This window comes from Schistocerca cancellata, chromosome 4, assembly GCF_023864275.1.
Source record: "Schistocerca cancellata isolate TAMUIC-IGC-003103 chromosome 4, iqSchCanc2.1, whole genome shotgun sequence".
NCBI lineage: Eukaryota > Metazoa > Arthropoda > Insecta > Orthoptera > Acrididae > Schistocerca > Schistocerca cancellata.
The window spans coordinates 118,710,954-118,722,779 of NC_064629.1; the positions used below are offsets into that span (position 1 = coordinate 118,710,954).

The window sequence follows — 11,826 nt, forward strand, 5'->3', positions numbered from 1 at the left end:
AGAAACTTGGTGTTGCCAGGATATTTATTTATTCTAATCTTCTATTATCTGTTGCCTTTTCCCTCCTCCTCCCCCTCTGCCCGTCGCCTCGTCCCCCTCTGCCCGTCGCCTCCTCCACTGTCTATGTGCATATCCCCCCCATAGGCCTCACGGTTCTTTCTTGAGTTTGTGCTTGGCGCGCACAGGGCTCTGAGCTATTGCAGCCTGTCTTCTTTCCACCTCCCTTCTCCCCCTCCTACCTTCCTTTCCCCCCTCCACCTTCCCCTTCCACCTCCTACCTCCCTTTTCTGCCTCCACCTCACCCCTCCCCATCCTCCTCTCTCTACTACAGTTACTATGCCCTCCACCTCCCCCACAGTTTCCACACCCTCCCCCTCCCCCTCCCCCTCCCCCGTGGCAACCACCAGTGATGGGGCTCCGCCCTTGGCGTCTCTCAGGCCAGAAGCCTGCTACCACAACTCGGCCACAAGACACACAGTCTGTGTGTCCCAAGGTTACTCCTTCTCTTTCAGTCTAGGATCTTGCAGAAGCCTGCTCCCCTTCCGTTCCCTGCCCCCCTCATCCTCCGAAAGAAGAAGAAGAAGAAGAAGAAGAAGAAGAAGAAGAAGAAGAAGAAACATAAGTGCCAGGACGAGGCTCCCCCAGTGTCCTCGTAGGTGACATCTCCACCCATCTGACATTTATTTATGGATGTCACGCCATCCTCGTCGGTGACGACCAGTAACTGAGTAACAGACCTCCCCTCAGCTTCTTTATGTCTAACCTGGACTCCACCACATGCTCATCCAGTGGAATTACAATGGATATTATTGTCACGTACTGGAAATACAACACTGTGTTTCTTCTTAATCTGTCTTGCTCTTCAAGAAATGCACTTCCATGATGTCCACTCTCCAACATTTTGTTGTTATCAAGCATTCTGTTGGAACCCCTGGAAGCAATAGCGGTATGCATGCAAACGACCCTAACAATCACCATTTGCAGTGTCTACCTCCCTCTAGGTAGGACATTTTCTTATGGTTGACTCCCAGTTTTAACACTCAAGTTCCCGCCCCTGTATCCCCTTCTTGGGGACTCCAGTGCACATCACCCCCTGCGGGGGAGTGCCACTTTGATGGGTAGGAGTCTTCTAATTGGTCAATTTATTACAGACTTTGATTTGTGTCTCTTCTATAATGGTTCCCTTACCCACTTCAGTGCCGCTCACAGCAGCCTTTCTGCTGTTGATCTGGCAATTTCTTTGCCTGCTCTCATGACTTTCCTACATTGGTCATCCTTTGATGGTCTTTGTGATAGTGACCACTTTCCGGTGGTCCTGTCATTCCCCTGCTGCCACCAGGCAGACAGTCCCCATGTTGCGCATTCTACAGAGCCAATTGGCTTTCATATACATTGGCTGTGCACTTCAACACCTCTGTCTTGGATTGCATTGATGTGGTCGTGCAGGATTTCTGTGACACTATCCTTCATGCCAATGTCACTCCCACTGCTATCCCCCATGTCCACAGGTCCCTCTCATTGTCGACCAGTACTGTGATGGACCAAGGACGTCGTAGTGCTGTCGAAGAACACTGACAGGTGCTGTAATGATATAAACGACACCCTTCACTGATCAACCTTACCACTTTGAAGTCTGTCTATGCTGAGACCAACGACCTTACTAACCAGAGTAAAAACGAATGTAGGGAGCATTGTGTTTCCTACCTCCACGCTCCATAGCCTTTTGGGCCTTTAGTGAAAATCAGCTGTCCATGGCCTTATCCTACAGTGTGTTCTGTGTACTGATCTGTGGTAAGTCCTTGCAGAACACCTTGCAACACATTTTGCGACACCGTCAGAGTCTTCTTGCTATCCTGCTACCTTTTCCCAGCAAAAATGATGTGCTAAAGAAATCCCCCTCCATTTCAACCCCCAACAAGCTGAAACCTATAATGAACCCTTCATTGAATGGAATACTTGCAGGCCGCTGGGCCGAATTCCACCCACAACCAGATGATCCAGCACTTGGAAGTTAGACAGAGGCAACATCTGCTCAGGGTCTTCAACCACATTTGGCTCACAGGTGCCTTCCCCTTGCAAGGGCGAGACAGCATAGTTGTCCCTGTCATTAAGCCTGGGGAGAATCTAATGTCTCTTGACAGCTACTGACCGATTAGCCTGACCAACATACTTCGTAAACTGCTCTAGAGGCTGATTAGCTTCCAGTTTTGTTGGATACTCAAATCTCAGGGCCTTTTGTCCCCGTATCAGTGTGGTTTCCAGGAAGAATGGTCTGCAACTGACTATTTACTCAGATTGAAAACAGCAATCAGATGAGCTTTTACTAACCGCTGACACCTTGTCGTGGTCTTCTTTGACCTACATAAGGCATACGACATGGCTTGGCGCTGTCACATTTTAGTTACTGTCCATGACTTGGGCTTTTGCAGCCCCATTCCCATTTTTGTCTGTGAGTTTTTATCCCACTGGCTCTTTCGGGTTTGAGTTAGCATCTCACTCAGCACCCCTTGGACCCAGGAGAAAAATACAATAATATTCTTTTTCTGGTCAGTGTGGTGAAATTTTGTAATTGTGGTTTTGTTTTCATATGAGAGGACTGTCAGTTGGTTTGAAAAAAAGTTAATATATTCTTTCAAGTTAGATTTGAACCAGCAATCTATGGACATCCTCTTTTATAATTTGATGGTCCACCACTCTAACAATTGAGCTACCAAATAATTTAGGTAAAGACGGGTAAAATGACAATTTTCTCTAAGAACTTAATTCCATTGAATGATGCTATCCTTCCCTGTAACAGTGGGAAAGCATATCTTGGAGGTAAATTAATGTTAACTTCACAGTGCAAAACTTTATTTAATGAAGCTAGGAACTCATACGTCGACATGGTGGCAATTTGCTGGTACATTGCGACCACATTTTACGCATCTTCTCGTTCTTTGGAACACTCAAAAACAAATTTTTAGGAATTTTTATAGATGTATTTGTACAGTACGGTACTAAACACCAATCATAACCCATTTCCTGAAAAGTAAATTCCAAAACAAGATGGCACTTTGAATTAACATTACAGCAGTAGGAGCAGTGAGCTAGCCATTGGCGTTGCAGGCGTCGTGACTCAAATGGAGCGTTTTTATGGGCTATCAAATTATATGAATTTCATTTCTGTTTTTATAAAAGAATATTGAAATTCACGAGGAAAATACAATTAGAAACATAAATTGACATAATTTTTCATTTAAGAGAGTTTCCATAAAATAGTTATGGGACACGGGTTTCTGACTAAGTAAGGCATGGAAACCAGTACTTAGCTCAATCAAAGAAAATCATAACATCCGTACATGAGATGCGATCCATACAGTGACCAGCAGATGACTAAGGCTCTCCACCACACAGCCACAGCCGCACTTCCCCCTGCCACTGAGCACAACGTGAAACTTGTGAGGCCAGAATTCTGGACCTACAGGTATATATACTGGTAGTGCACTGCAGACCCCCTCATTCCATCAGTACCACATGATGGCAGAATGGTTGTTCACTGCAATGTCGTGGAACTCCAATGATTGCCTCCGGCAGTACACCCGAGAATCTTGGAAGCATCATATATGCCGGGAAAGCATCATATCATGTATAAACTGATATGGTTTAGTTTTTTGAACCTGAGCACTGTGTATTAATTAAAAGCTCATATCACTTCCCAATCCTGGCTACACCTCCGAGGGGGTGTACAAAGTAAGGGTGACTGCAGCATTGGCAGGCCACTTGCTACACATCCAAGCCACAGGCTTGTCATGACTTATGTGGTTGAAAATGCTTCTTCAGAAAAACATTTACACATGGAGCTGTTACAAATACTTTTCAATTTTAGTCAAAGGGATCTCAGTCTGGTGGCAACCACCTACAAGGGAGGGTATACGCCGGTTGTCGGGGCAACATGGTTCTGCAAACAGCCGTCATGAAACTTGACGTCTGCCAATGGTGAGCTTACTGCTGGCTGGTAAGTCCACTGTTGTGGCCTTAGTGCCTTGCTGCTGGTAGGTCACCTCCAGGCTCACTTCAGCTGCAGCCAGCCTTCTGCCCTGGGGCAGCCACTCAAGGCCAGGGTAGTGCAGCCACCCAACCACCTACACCTTGGTGGGCATACTGATGTGTATGTCTCTGCTTGCAAGATTGGACACCACTGCTGAGGGCTGACTTCCTATACAAGAACAACAGCGGGTTCCCGCACCATCCAGTTGCCCTGCCCTGAACTGCAGAGCTGTGCCCAGATGGCACATGGCCCAACAAATACCCAACACACCAGTGTTGCTGTCAAGCCACTGGCGTCACAGCAGGTCATGGGCCATCTGTCATATCGGCGCCTTCTCAGTCGCTGCCTACAGCACATGCACAGGGAACATTCCCACCATGCAGTGCGCTACAAATGTTGTAGTTCGTTGTTCAACAAAATGTGTGACTAATGATTATTTTTCTTTGAGCAACCATTGGTCGTCATCTTAAAACCACCTCCACCTCAGTTCAGCCCAGCTGCTGTGGAGTTCATCCATCCCGGGCCTCTGTAGTATGTTACAGCTATTAATTATTTCTCTTCTCTCCATTTTCACAATCTTGCCTCTGCATGGAGTGACGTTGCATGTGTCATTCCTGTATTAGTTCCCTTCTTGACACTATAGGCAGGCAGCTGCACTAACGTTTCTAACACTCACAAATATGACCTTGCTAATTGCACTGCCCATTGACATACAGAAGTACAAACTGGATTGCATGAGCATGAAAAAAACATTTTAAGCTGTCAGTGTAAATCACTCATAACTTCTGAATATATATATATATATATATATATATATATATATATATATATATATATATATATATATATATATATATATATATATATATATATATGTGTGTGTGTGTGTGTGTGTGTGTGTGTGTGTGTCGAAATTAACATGTTTGGTAAAAACATAATTGTGTGTTTTATTATTTTTCTAGGTTCAGTTCACCATTAATCAGCTAGCTGTTTCTGGTCTCAAAGTTAATCGATTGGATATGTATGGTGAAAAGTACAAGCCTTTTAAAGGTGTAAAATATATTACTAAAGCTGGACGTTTCCAAATACGAATGTAAAATTTCTGTGACCGTATGACAGTTGACTGGAGTCAGCTGAAGAGTAGTGAGTATAAATTATGATGTATGAACTAAACTCACAAGCAGAGCTAATTGTTTTCTCCAGTACACTATATATTGTTCTGTATACAATACATTGAATATTCAGAATACATGTATTTACACCCCACTGTATTGCCTTCTGCTTTTTTTTGTAAAAGGTGATCTACAGTACAAACAACGGAGTTCATTACCAGTAAGAGAGATATACAGGGTGTCCCTGGAAGAATGATCAGTATTTGGGGATCTGATAGGAGTGATCATCTGAAGCAAAAAAGTTGAATAAACATAGGCTCCAAAATCCATACCTCAAGAGATATGAGCACTTGGTCATCTTTGTTTCTTGAAACTCATCTCTTCTACTGAACATGGTCTAATTAGCTCTTAAGGTATGCATTTTAGAGCCCATATTTACTGCACAATTTTTTCTTGTTTTGGTCTGTACTACAACCTCCCAAAATATGAAGCAATGTACTTGCAGTAAAAGAGAACTGTTTCACAGCATGTAGTAGTGCTCATAGCTCTTATAGTATGCATTCTAGAACTCATTTTTATTAGACATTCTTGCTTCACATGACCATTCCTGTCAGATCCCTGAATATTTACCATTCCTCCTAGGACACCATGCATATACAACATTCTACTAAGGACACTGCATGCTATCTTAAGTCTGCATTTCCAAGCAAAGTTCAGTCCAAGCCATATCAAATTCTGTCTGTTACAATTAAAGTCCATCAGAATAACACCCTAGGCAGTATAATAATAGTTGTGTAGTGTACTCCATTATTTGCTTTGACATCAGCTTAGGCCGGCCAGCTGCTGTGGCCGAGTGGTTCTAGGCACTTCAGTCCAGAACTGCACTGCTGCTACGGTCGCAGGTTCGAATCCTGCCTTGGGCGTGGATGTGTGTGATGTCCTTAGGTTAGTTAGGTTTAAGTAGTTCTAAGTGTAGGGGACTGATGACCTCAGATGTTAAGTCCCATAGTGCTTAAAGCCATTTGAGCTTAGGCCAGCTTGTATGTCAGAGTCTGCCATGTTTCTGCCAGGGCACATGCCTGAGGATTGGTGTCTTCTGATTAGTGGTAATGCTACTCCAGCTACTCAGTTTCCATGGTAATGTTGGCTGGTACCACTACATATCTCTCCCCCCCCCCCCCCCGTGCCCCCCCCCCTCCCCCCAAAGCAGCGACCAGCAGGGGAGAAGAGGAAGGTGGTGTGTGATCTGGAGAGGCCACTACTAGGGAAGGCAACAAGTAGGTGTCCACATACATTGCTGCAGAAGGCTGAGGCAGGACAATGCTTGATGAGGGATAAAAGAGTTGCCAGGAGACCAGACAGTCTGCTGGGGTGGAGGAGCAAATGGCTGCTGCGTGGGATGGTGAAGGCAAAATCGGTTTCAATGATGCCGCAGAAATCAGTGGTGGCACGCTGAGATATACTGAATTGATCTGTGGCAGGCAGAGTGTGCCTTACGCATCCAGATTAGGTGGTGCCCAAAATGACAAGCCCAAACCAATATGCCAGCCTGGAAGAAAGAAGTGTCAGCTGCAACTTGCGGCAGTGGACACAGCATATCCGAAAGGGTACGGTGAAGGCAACCGTGAAGTCAGCCTGCTGACATTGATCAGTGGCCCTGCCAGTTGCTGCAAAGCCAAAGTGGGAAAGGTGGAAATCCAGTCTGAATTTAGATGGAAACCACAAATTCATGTCAACTGAAAGTGAGGTCTCATTGGGAACTGCGACTGCGCGTCCTCATTTGCATGTAACGTCACTTCTGAGTAGTGGGTAGAATAATGAAAGTTAGACAGGTACAGTGTCCAGTGCTGGAGATGGTGGGCAGTCCAGTCTGGTATGGAATGCTTGGGGTCAAATGTAGTGAGCAAAGGACGATGATATGTAATGAGATGAAATCTCTGTCTGTAAAGGAATAGCTGAAATTCCAAACTGCGTAAATAATGGGAAGGGGGCTCCCACTCTCTGAGAATAGTGTTGCTGAGGAGCGGGTAAGATCTTAGAAGCATATGCGCTAGGGCACACAGTTCCATCAGGGTATTTACAGTATAGGACTCTGCTGATACCACGGGGAGATGTGTCTGTTGCTACCACCAGAAGCAAACTAGGGGTGTACATCTCTAAACATAGTGCTGTCTTAAGGTAGTATTTTAAAGTCTAGAAAGCATGTCAACAACTAGATGACCAGTCCAGATGCATGCCTTGACACTGTAGCTGGTTCAGTGTGTAAGAGAGTTCTGATAGGTTTTCAGTCAATCGATCATAAGAGTTTATCTTTCTGAGAACCACTTGTAAGTCTTCGACATTTATGCGGGCCTGCATCTTGCCACATCGTGATTCTTTGTTAGTTTTAGTCCATTAACACTAAATATGTTGTATTCAAGTCCTCTTCTTATCTGTCTCTAGAACAAAAGCTCAAGGTTGTGAAGATGGTCCTGTGAAGTTGTACCCATGACCAAAATATCATCAAGTTATGCAGCACTATTGATAATGTCCTATAGTAGTTGATCCATAAAATAGTAAAATATAGTAAGAGCTGAGATATTCCATAAGATCCCCATTATAAATGGTTAAGTCCATGTGGTTTGTTTAGTACAAAGTAAGTTTGTGATGTTGCATCTATCTCAGTGAGGTCAATTCAACTAAATACAGTGCAGTGGCCAAATTTTACAGTGTGTTCATCTGTGGTCAGTAGAGGATAAGTTTCCACTTCAGCTTTTGCATCTGCTGATACTTTGAAATTGTCACGATGTCTTTAGGTGATGTTGGGTTTATGTACAGTTACCATGGGAGTGGCCCATTGACTACAAAGACTAGGGGTTACAATGTCTCCATGAATGAACCTATCTGGCTCTAATTTGAGGTCGTCTTTAAGAACCGAAGACACTGGCAGGGCTTTGAAGAAGTGCAGAACTGCTGCCACTTTAAGGATATAAGCTTAGAAATCAGTAATTTGGGCATAAATATCATTTGGGTGGCGATTCTTTTGGAAAACCTGGAATTCTCAGGGAATTAACATTTTACCCTGAAAAATATGGGAAATCTCAGGGAATTTCCGAAATTTGATAAAGTCTCAGGGAATCCTGCATTTTTAACCTAGCATTAAATTTCATTGGGTTTTATAAATTACAAATTTTAAAATACTTAATATTTCAAAGTGTGTTAATTACATAAATATTGTTGCATATAGATTATCAGTGTTTAAAAACTGTGATTAAACTGCAGATTATAGCTGGTATATAGCTCAGCTGAAAGGAAAGAAAAGTCATTACTGTGATATGCTGCTGCCCAGTCACCATTTATTTATCAGTAGCTTGTCGACACCATTGTCATCCTCACACCTGGAATTCTCAGGGAATTATTTATCCCATGCATTCACTGGGAAACATAAAGGTGATATGGGCCCTTCAGATGGCATGGTGTGCACTGTTTCATGAACTGTAAATCCAAAAATTTGAAGCTGTCCCAGAGACACTGTCCACTATCAAGTCAGCTACTAACGAAAATTTACTGGATGAGTGACTCAGTTAGAAGTAAGTAAAACTAGAAACTTACCTGAAAAAGGCACACAATGACATCCATAGGCCTAAATATTTGCCTCAACTGTCTGCAATGCTGGTGAACCTAAACATAATTAGATTGGTTTAGCAGTGACACAGAAGCACAGATTTCCAGAAGGAATCTGAAAGGATGCTTGTCAATGAATGCAGCTGAGTAAATTATCTGGGCCACATTTTGAGAAGTCGACACAATAGATTTCTCACTCACTTGGTATGCTACATATCTGCATCAGAATTGCTGCAATGCGTCTCTTGCGGGTGTTCTTTTCTGCCACACCTGTGACATATCGCATACCAATGGGGGCAGTTGTGTGTGTGTGTGTGTGTGTGTGTGTGTGGTGAATGAAATGACATTTACAGCTGAGCAGTGGCATTGCTGGTGAAATGGCCTGTGACCACCAATGTGGTCCTTTACGAGGACAGCTGGGCTGCAGAGTAAGCGTGGGACCTGCCAGGCGGCATGGCATCCTGCGTAAGTGGTGTCAAGAGTGTAAACTGTCATGGTGTCTTCTTCTCCCAGAAACAAATCTGTGCTTCATGGGCAGTCTTGTGGGCTTCAGCAATTTGCATAACTTGCATTAGAGATGGATCTCATTTTCTCAGTACAATCTCCCCAAAGTCGTACCCATGTTAATATTTCAAATTGCAGTTCCTTCTTAACTGCAGTTGGTCAGCAGCCCAGTTCAGACAGTTGATTGGGGCCTCTCCTTTGCTGTGAGAATTCTAACCTGTCTGCAATAATATGTTTCTTCATTGACAAATGTTCTCACAATAAAGAAAACATTCGAGGTAACTCGAGTTCTGCTCTATTTATTAATGGTTCTACTTTTTGTATTAGTTGATACAGTGTGGGATTTCCTGACAAGGATGTGACCTTTTGTTTTTCTGTATCAGAAACTGTTGAAAGGCTACAGGCACAGGTGGTGCGGGAGATGTTCCTGCTACATTCGCTAATACTTGCACTGCCTTTAATATTGCTACTGTTAGTTCATGATAACCCTGTGTGATATTTTTTAAGAGTTGCTGTAAGTATTTCACAAATGAACAGTTTTGTAACTGAGCAAGAATGCGTGTTTTGAAAGTCCGATTTGCATGCATTGCAGGTTGAGAGTCGTCATAGATAATACGAAAACACTCATAGTGGGCTCTCTGCTGTACTTTTATGTAATTGTCCAGTTACATTCTATTTAATTTAAATGTCACTTTAGAGCTCTTAATATTATATCTGTAAGAATGGATGATGTTTAATTTTTTACTGGTATTTAGCTTGATGCATATTGTTCTGTTATTGGATGTTCACAATTATAATTGTTGGCAATGTATTAACTCTAGTATTATCTATATTACAGGTTCACATACAAGTTGCTAAATTTTCACAGTTGCCCATTTCTGGGAAACTGATGTATCACCTGTACTGCAGTTGACAAGAACCAGCTGGTAAAGAAACACATTCTGGACAATAAGGCACATGTCGGTGTCAAACTCACAGAAGTGTGTTAATGTCTTCAGATGGGAAAAGACTAAAATTATTATAGCATGGATAATTTGGAAAATATAATTTAATGTAATCTGTGATAAGTACTTAGGTTGAGAAATTCCCGGGCTCTGAGTTTATGTTGGCCACATACATAGAAAGGAAGGAAGGAAACTGAGTAAAAAAGAAGGTGAGAGCAGGAGGAGGAGGACTGGTTGTGACATGTCGTTGGCTAATTTAGATTAATATGAACACTGGTCTGGAGATAAAAACTTATTACGGAGTGAATATGTTTGAACATGCAGAGCAGTGTCTGAGAGACTGGATGCTTAATTTTGCCTAATCCTCAGTAAAGTTTGTAGTCGCTTTATTTGTGGAATGCTGTTGGGACCTCGTTTCATGTATAGGCGACACCTCTCTCTTATCCTCTTGTGTCTTTGAACTCTGGGAATTACCTTTGGGTGACCTATTATCCATAGTTGTGTATCCTAGTAGCGCCTATTACATTTAAAAAATTTGAATCCTTGAAGTTATCTATACAGGCACAGTTACTATTATTGTTATTATTATTATTATTAGGCCAGGATATATTTAAAGACTAGTCTCTCCATTATGGATATCCTCCTTCCTATTAGTGAGTGAAACTAAAGCATTTGATCTGAACATTTACGCTGCAGCAATACAATTAATTCTGTTAATTATTTTTATTCTGCCATTCTCTTCAAATTTCATCTCGGCTCATTTTATTAACACACTCAACACTCAATATTTTAACATAGTGCCTATGTGTTACCACATTGTAATGTCACAAATGTTCATGAAAATGCTGGATGCTCATGGTGACTGAAATTGAAGGTAAATAATTTCAAATTAATTGAGTGTGAAACTGTACTTGCTGTGAAGTAGTTTCACTAAAAATGACAGAAAGAAGAATTGCAAGATTACAGAAACAGTTTTACATAATATTTGTAAATTGTGCAGGTTCTGAAGTCCTAGTGAATGGATAAATGTGAAGAAATGAATTAAGGGGAGGGGGGGGGGGCAATGGAGTGCTTACCAGAGTACGTGCATAAAAATTTAGGAAAGTGTTCTTCCCTCAGCTTAGTAGTGTAATGAGGTGGAGAGCAAAAGTCTATATCACAGAGTTCCTTCACACTACAGTGAACAGTAATATGAGTAATATGCACGTGTGTGTGTGTGTGTGTGTGTGTGTGTGTGTGTGTGTGTGTGTGTGTGTGTGTGTGTATTTGTAAGGTAAGATGTTCTTGAGAGATAGAAACCTAGAGAGGCCAGAATATTCATTGCAAGATAATGAACGGCACAATAAGACATAAATGACAAAATATCTTAAATGGCAGGTGGCAATTGTGTGATGATGATAGTGGCTGCTATCAGTCTTATATGCTGTCCAACTTTTTGTATGCCAATAGTCTCACATCCAGGTCAATAGACACCATCTGTCTGCAGAGCTGACTAAGGATCAGGTTGTGAGACCATCAGTTGTTTCCAGTGCCATTGTAAGTACTCTCACTAATGATTTACTGTCGAGTTTTTTGTGAGAATGAGAATACGGCAAGGACATTGGCAACATTATTTCCTAGTCTGTTGTGAATTGTA

General features: G+C 42.4%; 1 protein-coding gene across 1 annotated transcript in view; it reads left to right on the plus strand.

Moving 5' to 3' along the window:
- Positions 1 to 11,454, plus strand: part of LOC126183460 (AP-3 complex subunit mu-1) — a 141,365-nt gene extending 129,911 nt beyond the window's left edge. The window contains exons 10-11 of the mRNA XM_049925460.1: positions 4,990 to 5,170; positions 10,085 to 11,454. Coding sequence (XP_049781417.1) covers positions 4,990 to 5,124 — 135 coding nt within the window. The 3' untranslated portion in view covers positions 5,125 to 5,170; positions 10,085 to 11,454. The remainder of the gene's footprint in view (positions 1 to 4,989; positions 5,171 to 10,084) is intronic.
- The last annotated feature ends 372 nt before the right edge of the window (positions 11,455 to 11,826 follow it).